This window comes from Macaca mulatta, chromosome 1, assembly GCF_049350105.2.
Source record: "Macaca mulatta isolate MMU2019108-1 chromosome 1, T2T-MMU8v2.0, whole genome shotgun sequence".
In the NCBI taxonomy this organism is placed as follows: Eukaryota; Metazoa; Chordata; class Mammalia; order Primates; family Cercopithecidae; genus Macaca; species Macaca mulatta.
In genome coordinates, this window is record NC_133406.1 from 107,594,088 (window position 1) to 107,610,177 (window position 16,090).

Below are 16,090 nucleotides of genomic sequence, written 5' to 3' on the forward strand. Positions count from 1 at the left end.
TCATAAGAACATTTAAGACTCACTACATGTGGTACTCTATGAAAAAGATTTTCAATGCTATGGGAGAGAACCACAATATAGAGTACATCATGAAAGTCTGGAAGGCTTACATCATTGAAGATACCATCATTATTACGGAAAAAGTCATGAAAGCCCATCAAGACTGAAACAATAAATTTTTGCAGGAGAAAATTGTGTCCAGATGATGTGCATGACTTCACATGATTTATGACAGAGCCAATCAAGAAAATCATTGAAAGGGATTGTGGATATGGAAAAACTAAAAAGGTAGAGGGTAAAGGGTTTCAAGGTACAGATCTCGGAGAAATTCAAGAAATAATAGACATCATATCAGAGGAATTAACGGAATTAATGTCTTCCATTAAGAAGATGACTTAATGGAGATGAGTGTTTCTGAACCAGTGCCAGACAGTGAGGAAGAAGATGTGGAAGAAGATGTAGAGGAATTAGTGCCAGAAAACATATTGACATTAGACAATCTGGCAGAAGGGTTCTGATGATTCAAGGTTGCCTTTTTTTTTTTTTTTTAAACAACATGGATAATAGGAGATTTGAAATTAAAGCAAAGGTGGAAGAGGAATTGATACCATATAAAAACATTTTTAGAGAAATAAAGTGGAAGATTCAGAGATAAATTACAGTGTATTTCTGTTAAGTTACAGTGTGTGCCTGTCTCTCTTGCCTTTCCTTCTATTTCATGCACCTCTTTTGCCTCTGCCACCCCTGAGACAATAAGACCAATCCCTCCTCTCCTCCTCAGCCTAATCAACATGAAGACAAAGGTGAAGACCTTAATGATGATCCACTTCCACTTAATAAATAATAAATATATTTTCTCTTCCTTATGATTTTCTTAATATTGTCTTTTTTCTAGCTTACCCTGTTGTGAAAATATAGTATGTAATACACATAAAATCAAAAATATGTATTAATCAGCTGTTTATGTTATTGGTAAAGCTTCCGGTCCACACTAGGCTATTAGCAGTTAAGCTTTGGGTTAGTCAAAAGTTATACTCAAATTTCTGACTGTGCGGGGATCAATGCCCCTACTCCTCACATTGCTCAAGGGTCAACTGTATTAACATCAAACAAAAATAGACTTTCAGACATGGAATATTACAAGACAAAGATATAAGGCTAGGTGTGGTGGCTCATGCCTATAATCCCAGCACTTTGGGAGGCCAAGGTGGGTGGATCACTTGAGGTCAGGAGTTTGAGACCAGCTTGGCCAACATGGTGAAACCCAATTTCTAGTAAAAATATATAAATTAGCCAGGGATGGTGGTGGGTGCCTGTAGTCCCAGCTATTTGGGAGGCTGAGGCAGGAGAATCCCTTGAACCTAGGAGGTAGAGGTTGCAGTGAGGGCAGATCATGCCACTGCACTCCAGCCTGGGAGACAGAGAGACACTCCATTGCGGGAAAAAAAAAAAAAAAAAAAAATCAAAACCACAATGAGATACCATCTCACACCAGTTAGAATGGCAATCATTAAAAAGTCAGGAAACAACAGGTGCTGGAGAGGATGTGGAGAAATAGGAACACTTTTACACTGCTGGTGGGACTGTAAACTAGCTCAACCATTGTGGAAGACAATGTGGCGATTCCTCAAGGATCTAGAACTAGAAATACCATTAGACCCAGCCATCCCATTACTGGGGATATACCCAAAGGATTATAAATCATGCTGCTGTAAGGACACATGCACACATATGTTTATTGTGGCACTATTCACAATAGCAAAGACTTGGAATCAACCCAAATGTCCATCAATGATAGACTTAATTAAGAAAATGTGGCACATATACACCATGGAATACTATGCAGCCATAAAAACAGGATGAATTCCTGTCTTTTGCAGGGACATGAATGAAGCTGGAAACCATCTTTCTAAGCAAAGTATCACAAGGACAGAAAACCAGACACTGCATGTTCTCACTCACAGGTGGGAGTTGAACAACGAGAACACATGGACACAGGGCGGCATCATATATTTCGGGCTGTCTGGGGGTGGGGAGCTAGGGGAGGAATAGCATTAGGAGAAACTCCTAATGTAAATTATGAGTTGATGGGTGCAGCACACCAACATGGCACATGTATACGTATGTAACAAACCTGCACATTGTGCACATGTACCCTAGAACTTAAAGTATAATAATTAAAAAAAAGAAATAAAAACAAAAGTGTGGTTAAGTACTAGCCAAGGACAATTACCACTGTGACAATGCTTGATAATTTTAGTAAAGATTTATGGGTTTTTTTGGAAAAAGAAAGACAAAGAAATATATTTTGATGTGATAAAAGAGTCAACATGTTAGAAAAATAAACAATTATAAGTGTATATACACATGAGAACAGATCCCCAAATTCCTGAAGGAAAAAAATATAGATTAGGAAGGAGAAATAGACAAGTCAACAATTAAAGATTTCAGTGATTCTATTTCAGTAATTTGTAGAACAAAAAAAAATCTGTAAGGATATAGAAAACTTGAACAAACACTACGAACCATCCAGATCTGATATTTATGAAAGACTCCATTAAAAAAAGAGAGAATACATTCTCTTTACAAGTATTTTTTGAATATTCTCCAGGCAATACCATATGTCAGGCCACAAAATAAGCCTAAATACATTTTTATCTTTTTGCCTTATTTTAACATAAAACATCAGCCTTCTTTTGGTTAGTATTCACATGATATATTTTTCCATCCTTTGCTATTTTAAAATTTTATTTTATTTTATTTTATTTTATTTTATTTAAATTCCAGGATACATGTGTAGGATGTGCAGGTCTGTTACATAGGTAAACATGTGCCATAGTGATTTGCTGTACTATCAACCCGTCACCTAGGTATTAATTCTAGCATGCATTAGCTGTAATTCCTGATGCTCTCCCTCCCCCCACACCCTACCTCCCAACAGGCCCCAGTGTGTGTTTTTCCCCTCCCTGTGCCCATGTGTTCTCATTGTTCAGCTACCACTTACAAGTGAGAACATGCAGTATTTGGTTTTCTGTTCTTGTATTAGTTTGCTGAGGAGAGTGGCTTTCAGCTCCATCCATATCCCTGCAAAAGACATGATCTCATTCCTTTTTATGGCTGCATAGTATTCTATGGTGTATATGTACCACATTTTCTTTGTCCAGTCTATCACTGATGGACATTTGGGTTGATTTCATGTGTTTGCTATTGTGAATAGTGCTGCAATAAACATATGTGTGCATGACTGGTTATATAATAGAATGATTTACATTCTTTGGCATATATACTCGGTAATGGGATTGCTGGGTCAAATGATATTTCTGGTTCTAGGTCTTTGAAGAATTGCCACACTGTCTTCCACAGTGTTTGAACGAATTTACATTCCCACCAGCAGTGTAAAAGCATTCCTATTTCTCCACAGGCTTGCCAGCATCTTTTGCTTCTTGACTCTGTTGGGGGAATGGAGTTTCGTTCTTATTGCCTGGGCTGGAGTGCAATGGCATGGTCTTGGCTCACTGCAACCTCCACTTCCTGGATTCAAGCAATTCTCCTGCCTCAGCCTCCCAATTGTCTGGGATCACAGGCACCCACCACCACACCTGGCTAATTTTTTTGTAGTTTTAGTAGAGACAGGGTTTCACCATGTTGGGAGGCTGGTCTCAAACTCCTGACCTCAAGTGATCCACCTGCCTCAGCCTCCCAAAGTGCTGGGATTACAGACGTGAGCCACTGCGCCTGTCCTGTTTTAACTTTTTAATAATTACCATTCTGACTGATGTGAGATGGCATCTCATTGTGGTTTTGATTTGCATTTCTCTAATGATCAGTGATGTTGAGCTTTTTTTCATATGTTTATTGGCCACATAAATGTCTTCTTTTGAGAAGTGCCTGTTCATGTCCTTTGCCCACTTTTTAATGGGGTTGTTTGGTTTCTTTCTTGTAAATTTGTTTAAGTTCCTTGTAGTTTCTGAATATTAGACCTTTGTCAGATGGGTAGATTGCAAAAACTTTCCCCCATTCTGTAGGTTGTCTGTTCACTCTGATGATAGTTTGTTTTGTTGTGCAGAAGCTCTTTAGTTTAATCAGATCCAATTTGTCAATTTTTGCTTTTATTGCAATTGCTTTCGATGTTTTCATCATGAAATTATCGCCCATGCCTATGTCCTGAATGGTATTGCCTAGCTTTTCTTCTAGGGTTTTTATAATTTTGAGATTTACATTTAAGTCTTTAAGCCATATTGAGTTAATTTTTGTACAAGGTGTAAGGAAGGGGTCCAGTTTCAGTTTTCTGCATATGGCTAGCCAGTTCTCCCAGACCCATTTATTAAACAGGGAATCCTTTCCCCATTGTTTGTTTTTGTCAGGTTTGTTGCAGATCAGATGGTTGTAGATGTGTGGTCTTATTTCTGAGTTCTCTATTCTGTTCTATTGGTCCATGTGTCTGTTTTTGTACCAATACCATGCTGTTTTGGTTACTGTAGGCTTGTAGTATGATTTGAAGTCAGGTAGTGTGATGCCTCCAGGTTTGCTCTTCTTGCTTAGGATTGTCTTGGCTATACGGGCTCTTTTCTGGTTTCATATGGATTTTAAAGTAGGTTTTTTTTTTTTAATTTTGTGAAGAATTGCAATGGTAATTTAATGGGAATAGGATTGAATCTATAAACTACCTTGGGCAGTGTGGCCATTTTTACAATATTGATTCTTCCTATTCATGAGCATGGAATGTTTTTCCACTTGTGTCCTCTCTGATTTCATTGAACAGTGGTTTGTAGTTCTCCTTGAAGAGATCCTCCACTTCACCCTGGCCAGAACTTCCAATGCTATGTTGAATAGGAGTGATGAGAGAGGGCATCCTTGTATGGTGCTGGCTTTCAAGGGGAATGCTTCCAGCTTGTGCCCATTCAGCATGATATTGCCTGTGGGTTTTTCATAAAAGTATCTGATTATTTTGAGGTGTGTTCCATCAACACCTAGTTTATTAAGAGTTTTTAACATGAAGGGATGTTGAATTTTATTGAAGCCCTTTTCTGCAGTTATTGAGATAATTGTGTGGTTTTTGTGCTTAGTCCTATTTATATGATGAATTACATTTATTGGTTTGCATATGTTGAACAAGCCTGGCATCCCAGAGATGAAGCCGACCTTATCATGGTGAATAAGCTTTTTGATTTGCTGCTGATTCAGTTTTCCAGTATTTTATTAAGGATTTTTGCCTCAATGTTCATCAGGGATATTGGCCTGAAGTTTTCTTTTGTTGTAGTATTTCTGCCAGGTTTTGGTATCAGGATGACCCTGGCCTCATAAAATGAGTTCGAGGGAGTCCCTCCTTTTCAAGTGTTTGGAATAGTTGCAGAAAAAAATGGTACCAACTCCTCTTTGTACCTCTGGTAAAATTCAGCTGTAAATCGGATGGTCCTGGCCTTCTTTTGGTTGGTAGGCTATTTATTACTGCCTCAATTTCAGGTTTTGTTTTTGGTTTATTCAGGGATTCAACTTTTTTCCTGTTTCAAGCTTGGGATAGTGTATATGTCCAGGAATTTATCCATTTCCTCTAGATTTACCAGTTTATGTGCATAGAGGTGTCTATAGTACACTCTGATGGTTGTTGGTATTTCTGAGATCAGTGGTGATATTCCCTTTATCTTTTTTTTATTGTGTCTATTTGATTCTTCTCTCTTCTTTTTTAGTTTAGTTAGTGGTCTATCTGTTTTATTAATTTTTTTCAAAAAACTAACTTCCATTCTTCTTTTAACCTTTCTGTATGCTGATAATTAATGTGTCTGTTGTAAACAATCCTTTTTCCTATTCAATCTGAAACTCTGTTTACTAATTGGCCTATTATTTCTTTTACATTCATTGCATTTAATGAAATTACTAATATATTTGAGTTTAAATATATTATGTTAGAATTTGTTTTATTTTTTTCCCATTTTTTGTATACCTCCCTTCTCTTTTTGCTTTATTTTAGATTGTTTTTTATTTTTTGTTTCTCTTTTGTCAATTTGTTATGTATACATTGTCTTAATGATTATTTCAGAGGTTACAGTTCAAAGAAAATGTAAAGACTGTAAAAAATTTTAATTTATCTTCATTTCAATGCTTTTATTGTTATGTATTTTAACTTATAAATATTTTTAAATACACAAGGCATTATGGTTGCTAGTGTATACAATATAAATTATTAATTTACTTACCCATATTTTTATCTTTTCTGATTTTTTAAAAGTCATTTTTGTTTGTTTAAATTTCTGTTTCCATCTAGGGAGAATTTCCCTTCTACCTAACTCCTTTTCATGTTTCTTTTAATTTGGGTTTGCTGGTGACAAATTCTCTCTCTCTCTTTTTTTTTTCTTGCATATCTAAAGCTATTATTGTTTTTGTCTTCCTTTTGAAAGCATATTTTCCCTGATGATAGAATTCTAGCTTGACAGTTGTTTTCTTTCAGTATGTTGAAAATGTCATTCCGTTAATTTCTGTTTTCCTGCTGTTAAGGGGTCAATTATTAGCCTTATGGTTAGTCTTTGAAAATAATGTCTTTTTACTCTAACTCTTTTTAAGGCTTTTTCTTTCTTTCTTTTTTCTGTTGTTTTATTTGATATGTCTACATGTATTTTATGTATCAGTGAATATGTATTTATCCTGTTGGTAGGTAACTCAGGGTGATTCTTAAATTTGTGTCTTAATGTTTTCCTCAAGTTTGAAAAATTCATGGCCACTATTTCTTCATATATTGCTTCTGATACATTCTATCTCTCCTGTTAATCTGGTAGTCTAATTACACTTGTGCTAGATCTTTTCCCAGGGTTCTATATGCTTCTTACACTCTTTTATACATATTACACTACTTTTTTTTCTCTGTGCTTCAATCTAGATATTTTTTACTGACACATCTTCCAATTCACTGATTTTATCTCCAGTTATTTTTAATGTGGTGTTAAAACATCTATTAAGTTCTTAGTTTCTCTTATATTTTATAGTTCTGGTGTTTTCACTTTATTTTTAAATAATATTTCTCATTCTCTGCTGTGATTTGAAAATTTGTTGTATATTATTTTTTCAACATAGTAATAATTATAATAGTTTTTATTGCTGCATAACAAATTAACATGTTTAGTAGCTTAAAATGCCACAACATTTCCACTGGACAGGTGTTCTAGGCATGGCTTAGCTGGGTTCTCTGCTCAGGATCTCACACACCAGCAATCAGCATCAGCAGAGCTCTATTCCTTCCTGGAGTTTGGCCTCCACTTCCAAACTCATGTGGTTGTTAGCAGAACTTAGCCCCTTGTGGTTATAGAACTGAGGTTGTGTTTTCTCTCTGGCTTTCTGCTGACACTGTTAGTTCCTAGATGTTGCCTATATTCCTTGCTACATGACCCTGTTACAAATCCTCTTAAAACATGGCCGCTTAATTCTTTAAAGTCAGCAAGTTAGTATTCTTGCTCCATTCTGTTATGATAAATTCTTATATAATGTTATATAAGCATGGGAATGAGACGTATCATCATCTTTGCCATATTCTATTGAACAGAGGCAAGTCACAGTTCTGCCCACACTCAAAGAAAGGGAATACATGGGTGTGACTCATTATAAGTCACCTTAGAATGTGTCTGCCACAGTCATGTTTATCTTAAATTTGTATCTTGTAACTTTAATATGATTATTTTATGGGTTTGTTTGCATTGAGTGTTTTTTTAAAGAAATTTCTTGAGTCTTTCATCTTTGTTTTTTTATCCTGGTATGTCTGGTGCATTTTTATTACATCTTGGACACTCTCTATCAGAAATCCTCACACTTTCCTGAAAAGGGCTAGGTAATAAATAATTTAAGGTTTGTGGATCATACATAAGTCCCTGTTCCAACTATTAAATTCTGCCATAGTCACACAAAAGAAGCCATAGATGATACATAAGTGAATGAGTGGGGTTGTGGTTCAAAAAATTTCATTTTTGTGTGTGTGCTTACTGATATTTGAATTTTACATAGTTTTCACATGTCACAAAGTAGATTTTAAATTTGTTTTCAATTATTTAAAATTGTAAAAACTAGTATGTCCCTTGCAGCCTATGCAAAAACATGTAGTGGGCTCATGGGCTGTAGTTTTCCTACTCCAGTACTATAAGAAAAAATTATAAAGACAAATTGGTACTCTAGATTCTATTATCTTCCTCTAGAGAATATTTTATTTTGCTTCTCCACATGTAGTTAGACTAGGGGCAAGATCATATTAATCTAACTGGAAATTAAATTAATTTGAAGTTTTAGTCTTTGTGAAGGGTTCATTTATTTCCACTTTACCCTTTCACAGAGAGTATAACCCTTAAGCATATGGAAATTTCTAGATACTCTGCTCAGTTTATTAGTTCTTTTGACCAAAGACCACAAACAGCAAATTACAATTCTTCAAGGAAACTGCAAAGAATTGAGGGTCAAGCTAACACATCTGCATATTCTTTCTTTCTAGAATCTTGGCTTCTCAACCATTCACTGACTTAGTAGCTATATCCATATATTACGCTCACTATAGCATCATTCTAGAGGTGTAGGAGAACTAATTGTACCCTTCAATTTTGTGTATGAATAGTAGCAGGGTGAAAAGAATCCTGGTAAGGAGTCACTTATTCCAGTTCTCTCACTTGTCTTCAGTTTTTTCATTTGTAAACTAGGGATAACAGTGTGGATGTATATGTCTACTTTATCATGTTATTGTGAGGTAACATAAAATAAGGTGATGGATGCAGAGTAGGAGGCAAAGTCATCAGCAGCAGCATCACCACTACCATATTATTATATCATCACTCATGGATGAACACACCAAGGCCCACATACATGTCAGTCTAAATACTTGACAAGTTAGTCACAAATATGGAACTAAAACCTAGGTAAACCAAATCTCTAATCTAATGCTTTTTTCACCATTGCCAAGATGTCTTTTTAGGTTGCTACCATTAGCAGTACCACTATTGAACACAAATTCAAATTAAATTCAATATTACCAATATAGCCCAAATTATAAGGCTGGATTTCCTTTGTTTAAGTCTTAGTTTCCCATTTATCAGTTCAGTGTCCTATGGGAAATTATATAACATCTCTGTGTCTGTTTTCTCCTAAAAAGCAGTACAATTGTGCTATCTTGTAGGTTCATTCTTAAGATTAAATGAGTTAATATGTGTGCATTGCATAGTTTAGTACCTAGCATATAATAAGAGCATGTAATAGGTATTTTTTTTAGAAGTAGCAGCTCTAAGTTCACTGAGAGAACAAAAGATGGATGACAGAGAGTCTCTATATCTAAGGAGCTGACAATTGAGTTAGCAATCAAGACCAACGCAAAGAAATAATTAGTTAAAAATGTGTGACAATTGAGTGCCAACTTTTACATATCTTTCAACTATAGACACTCATTACCATATGTTTGGGCTATGGATAATGAGATGGATTTAATATGCAGAAGGTTCCCTGGCAAGGCTGAGGCCTTGAGACAAACTGAGCTGAGGGCTCCAAAATGAACATAGGGTGTGTGGCAAGAAGCTGAGAGATGAGAAAGCTCAGTTTAAAAGTATGAAAGCTCATACAATAGAATTCAGGAACAGGGTTGTTGATTCTTTCCAGAGACTTTAAAGTGCTTCAAATGTCAGAGTATCTGAAGGTCAGCCTTCTGTATGAGGGCCCCATGCATAAACCCTGCTTAATAATTGTCGCTTCTATTCTCTCATGTATGAAGAGTTACTCTATAAGGCCTTAAGCTTCCCTCCCTTGGCACCAGAGAAATGGACAGAAAATCTGACATGGATTTTAGCAGGACTATTACCCATGCTAATAAGGGAAATTAGCCTTTTCATCCCAGAGATTGTCCGTAATAGCCAAGCCAACTCTGTTCTCCAAAGTGTTATTCTCAGGATTAGGAAACGAGCTGCATTAGTAATGAGTTCTCCAGATGCTCTGCTGTTTGGATTGTGTCTTCTGCCATTATCACTTGGGAGTAGTAAGTGTTGTTTTGGAGACAGAGACATCTAGTACTGGGGACAGACAATTTGTACCTTATTAAAAAACACCTAAGCCAAAGTTAATGCTTTGTGACCCAAAGTTGAAATCCTTCCAGTGGACGGGCATGTGAGAATCTAGGGGAACTTAGTGTGGCTTCACTTCTGGTGTCAGACACAGGAAGACTGAGATAGGCATTATTTCCTTCCTCTCTAAATAGCTCCTTTAGTTATCACATTCTTGGTGCTATCTAAAGATTAGCCAGAAAAGGGGGAAAAACTATAGCTCTGCTCAGTATGACATTAGTGACCTTCTGTTAAGGAAATTCATAGGCTCTTCCGTAAAATACCTTAGTTCCATAAAGTGATTGTTAGTTAAATAACTGATGTGTTTTAAATAATCTTAGAAAAGGCATTGACAAAAATCTGGGAAACATTGTATAACTATCAGTAAAAAAAAAAAAAAAAAAAGAAAGAAAAAAATCTATAATACATGATTGTAGGCAGTCAAATTTCCAGAGTGGTGGATATAATTCAGGCATAAGCACAACTCCCTAGAAGACTCAAAAAACATGCTACTTGATGAGTTTCACTTCCTTAACTGCTGGGATGGGGAATGTTTCTGATAGTATATACTGTTATTGCATAGCCAGTGATAGTCTATGGAAGGGGGAACATGGGTTCTCATAAGAAAGAATGTGATTTCTAAGAAGTTGGAAATGTAGATGAATAGACTAATGTAGAGAAAAGGGCCATAAAGTACTTGGAAGACTGTAATTGGATCCTATACCTAATGCTGTCCAAGAATCTAAGCTCCAGGAGAAAAAAGACCAATTGGGTCATCTTTATTTTCTTAGCACTAGCGCCAGTACTTACACTTTGTGACTTCCCAATGCATTGAACTCTTGAAGAAGTTGTTGGTAAAATCAAGCACAACTGTAGTTTAAGCAAATTGAAATGCACAGGAGACTTTTTGTTTTAGATTTCAAAGGTTGCTTTATTAATATATAATTCTGCATATTTATGTGGTGCATGTGATTTTCGATACATTAATACAACGTGTAATGATAAAATTGAAGTAATTAGAATATCCATCATCTCAAACATTTATTATTTCTTTGTGGTGGGAACACTTCACATCTTCTCTTTTAGAAATTTTGAAATATAAAATAAATTCTAGTTACCTCCTGTACTATCGAGCACCAGAATGGATTCCTTGTAACTATATGTTTGTACCTGTTAACCAGCCTCTCTTCATCCACAACCTCACCATTTCCAGCCTCTTGTAACCATCATTCTCCTCTCTACCTCCCTGAGATCAACTTTTTAAGCTCTCACATGTAAGTGAGAACATATGATATTTTTCTTTCTGTGCCTGGCTTATTTCGTTTTAAAAATTTATACATAATAGTTGTACATATTTACAGGGCACATGTGATGTTTCGGTCCATGCAGAAAATGAAAATGCACAGGAGATTTTTAAAGATTCAGGAGACAAAAGGATAAGTAAGTTTTCTTCTTCAGGGAAAAATTGTAAACACTACGCTCATCTAGGATTGGGCCAGGAACAGGCCTGTGTCACATTTTTTGTAATTTATTTGAAAGCAAGGAAAGGCAATACAAACTCCAAAGTCAAAGACATTACCTGAATTTTGAGGTTTCTGTCTATCTGTACCCTATCCACTTTTTTATCTCGCATTTTTCCCTCCTCACCTATACTTCCTAGACTTTAGATGAGTAATCCTATCCTTGCCTACATTTTAAATTTCCCCATTCCACTCTGCATCCCTTTACTGATTATTCTTTTAGATGGAGCTGGGATAACATTTTTGGGGGAGTGTTACCAGTTTAAATAACTATCTGGAAGAGAGGGAGGCAAATATTCAAGGCCACAGACCTGAATAAGATCTTCTGGTTAATAAAATAAAATTACATTATGAAAATAATGTGAATTAATTTTAATGTATGCATGTGTAAAGGAAACTGTGGTCTTACAACAATGGCTCCACACTATCAATTATAACCCAGGCAAGGGATCTAGATGTCACTGCAGATTGTTTCTAGATATATTAGTTGGATGAGCGACTATGACCCAAGGGAGAAGTAAAATATTGAGCATCTTCAGGAAAGGAATTAGAGGATTAGAGGCAAAACCGAAAATTATACTCAACTTAATCCACACCTGTGTTAGTATAATACATGCAGCAGTGCATGGATTTGGTCAATGCACTTCAAGAAAGATTTTAAAAGAGCATTTAAAAAGTCCATTTGAACAACTGGAAGGGAAGTTACAACACTTACAAAGTTAACGTTAGGATAATCGCATACTTGTTTACAAATCCAGAAATATTAGATTGAAGCCCCTCCACCCCTACCCCTGATCCTCTTAGAAATTTAAACTTGCTAATTTGGGGAAAATGAAAAAGAAATAACTGTAACTTCTGATAACACTAGCATTTATTGAGGGTTTCCTATATGTCAAATGCTAGGTCAAACTCTTCATACAAGTAACCCATTTAATTTTCATGGCAATTCGATGAAATATTAACATACTCAACTTACAAATGAGTTAAATATGACGGTTAAGATTCCGAGGAGCTATTGAGGAATTTATGCAGGAGAGCTCCATGAACAGGTTTTTGGAAAAAGTTAATGGTAACATCCAGGAGGAAGACTTAGACTAAGATCAACCAAAAGAAGACAGATTTGTTAGGAGGCCTTGTGGTGATCATAGAGGAAGGTGATGGCAGTCAGTAGTTGGGCATTGGTAGAAAGCATGAAGTGGAGGGGACAGGAAGAGAGAATTCCAGGAGGCACTATCTTTGTGTGGAAAAGGGAAGGGTGGTAGTCAGGACAGTCCTCAGCTTTCTGAATGGAGATAATGGTTAAACATGGTGAGAATTTATCAGGAGTAGATGTGGGTATAAGGAGCAAGGTTCATCTGCGCCAGTACAATCTCTCATGTTGGGTCTACTTGAGGTAAGACAAAAGGAAGGTGGATCAGCTTATTTGTATCCACAACATAGCTTGGAATATGCAAAATTGAAGTAAAAAAATAGGATGCTTCCTGTTTCTCTGATTAAATGAATATTATCTTTGCTCTCATACTAGAAAAATCTATTTCCTACTTAAAGAATGACCCTCAGATTCATTTTGCCATCTTATGATGGCAAAATTCTCCTTAGAATTCAAGGAGACAATCTAAATATTGCAACACCATATCAAACCATTTTTTATGATCCTAGGTGATATTTATTGCAAGGTCTCTAGAAAAAGTCATCGGTAGAAGTGTTCCCTTTTCTACTCTTCGATGGTCACTGAGGATTTTAGATGCAGGGCTTAGATAAGTGAAGATCAGGACCTAGGGTTCTGAGGAGAAGAAGCATTCTCGGGACTCTCACAGGGCCTTTGGCATAGAAAACTGCTGACAGTGTGAAAAGGATATCAATCAGTCTCACATCTTCTATTCTTCACGATTCCTCACTGGATCCTTGGGAAGTAATTCAGGAGTGTGTTGAGAAGGAACTCTAGAGCTAGGCACATTTGATGTACCACCCGCTTCTTCCTTGACGTAGGCCCACTCCTTCAATGGCCAGGTAGTTGTTTCTTTCTTTCTTTAAACAGCTTTATTGAAGTACAATGGATATATAATATGCTACATACATTTAAAGTGTACAATTTAGGGAGTTTGGCCATATACATACACCTGTGAAATCATCATCATAATTAAGGTAACAAATATATTTATCACCTTTAAACACTTCCTTGTGTCCCTTTGCTTTTTGTTTTTTGTGGTAAGGCACATAACACGAGATATACCATCTTAAAAAATTTTAAGTGCATATTACAGTATTGTTTAAGAATTATGCTGTACAGCAGCTCTCTAGAACTAATTATCTTGCATAATTGAAACTTTACATGAATTGAACAACAACTCCCCACTTCCTCTTTCTTGTTCCCCAGTAATCACCATTCTATTCCCTGCTTCTATGACTTTGACTGTTTTAAATACCTCATCTAAGTGGAATCATGCAATATTTGTCCTCCTGTGACTGGCTTATACCATTTAGCACAATGTCCTCCAGTTGTTGCAAAGGGCAGGATTTCCTTTTTTAAAAAAGGCTTAACAACATTACATTCTATGTACATACCACATTGTCTTTATTCATTCATCTGTCAACGGACAGTTGGGTTGTTTCCACAATTTGGCTATTGTGAATGGTGCTGTAATGAACATGGGAATGCAAATATCTCTTCTAGATTTTTATTTTAATTCAGGTGTAGAAAACATGTTCAGTGTCACTAACCATCAGGGAAATGCAAATCATAACCACAGTGCAATATCACCTCATAACAGTTAGGGAGGCTAGTATTTTTTTTTAATCTATAATCAAAAGATAACAAGTGTTGGAGAGGATGTTGAGAAATTGTGCACTGTGGGTGGGAACGTAAAATGATGTAGCCACTGTGGAAAAGAGTATGGATGTTCCTCTGACCTCCATATGATCCAGCAAGCACACCTCTGGATCATATACCTCTGGGTATATAATAATAATAATAAAAAAAGAACCAGGGAGTTATTTCTACAGATCTCTTTCAGTTTGTTACCACCTTCTGATCACTATCTCTGCTCTCAATCCCAGAGTCCTAGGGTACCCTTCTACGCTTCCAAAGAAGGGGGTGAGGACAGGTGATTATTCTGAGCAAGTAGACAACAGGTCTAGGGCATTGCTCAGAGGATGGACATGCTTTTCACAGAAAGCCTTGGTCCAGCTTACTCTCATGATTAACTCATCACATCTTCCTTTCCTCTGCCCAGCCCTTTCAAACCTAGACCTACCTTGATGCCAAAGCCAATTCCACTTTTGTGACTGAGTTCCTCTTTGAAGGTTTCTCCAGCTTCAGGTGGCAGTACAGACTTGTCTTTTTTGTTGTTTTTCTAACTTTGTACCTGCTGACTCTCTCTGGCAATGTGATTATCATGACCATTGTTCGCCTGGACCATCATCTCCACACTCCCCACCCCATGTACTTCTTCCTGAGCATGCTATCCATCTTTGAGACCTGCTACACTGTGACCATCGTTCCCTATATGCTTTCTGGTCTCTTGAATCCTCACCAGCCCGTTGCCACCCACAGCTGTGCCACTCAGCTCTTCTTCTATCTCACCTTTGGCATCAACAACTGCTTCCTGCTCACAGTCATGGGATATGACCGCTATGTGGCCATCTGCAACCCCCTAAGGTGTTCAGTCATCATGAGTAAAAGGGCCTGTATCCAACTGGCCTCTGTGTCACTGGGGATTGGCCTAGCATGGCCATTGTCCAAGTAACATCTGTGTTTGGCCTGCTGTTCTGTGATGCCTTTGTCATCTCCCACTTCTTCGGTGATGTGAGACCCCTGCTGAAGCTGGCCTGCACAGACACCACTGTCAATGAGATCATCAACTTTGTTGTCAGTGTCTGTGTCCTTGTCCTACCTATGGACCTGGTCTTTGTCTCCTATGTCCTCATCATCTCCACCATTCTTACGATTGCCTCAGCTGAAGGTCGGAAGAAGGCCTTTGCCACCTGCGCCTCCCACCTCACGGTGGTCATCATCCACTATGGCTGTGCCTCCATCATCTACCTGAAGCCTAAGTCCCAGAGTTCCCTGGGACAGGACAGACTCATCGCAGTGATCTACACTGTCATCACTCCCCTACTGAACACTGTTGTGTACAGCCTGAGGAACAAGGAGATGCTCTGCGCAGAGCCATGGGGCAAACAAGGAGATGCTCTGTGCAGAGCCATGGGGCAAAAGCCCCTGTCTCCTTTACGAAGAGAGGTTGTGAAGCCTTTTTCTTTGAGTTTATAAATATGTATTAATTTTTAATGCTCTTTCAATAATGCCCTTTTGTATGGGATCAAGAAGACTAGACTAAATTGAACTGAGTACTAAAACTGGAGGTTTCTGTTTGAGCTTGTTGTGATCGTCTATGCTCTGCTCCAGAACATTTACAAAATAGCTTAGCATATGGTTATGAATGTAGGAAAAAAAAATGCACGCCTGAATTATGCACTCACATACACATGCACACAGCTACACACACCCTGAGAATATTTTGA

The 16,090-nt window shown here is 37.1% G+C and overlaps 1 protein-coding gene across 1 annotated transcript; it reads left to right on the plus strand.

Annotated features, from left to right (window-relative positions):
- Positions 1-404: 404 nt before the first annotated feature.
- LOC100423130 (olfactory receptor 10J3) lies at positions 405-15,850 on the plus strand. Its single transcript, XM_028846632.2, is given in 4 exon segments — positions 405-458; positions 14,818-15,292; positions 15,295-15,671; positions 15,674-15,850. Coding segments are annotated over 4 exon segments (1,083 nt in total).
- Positions 15,851-16,090: the final 240 nt, after the last annotated feature.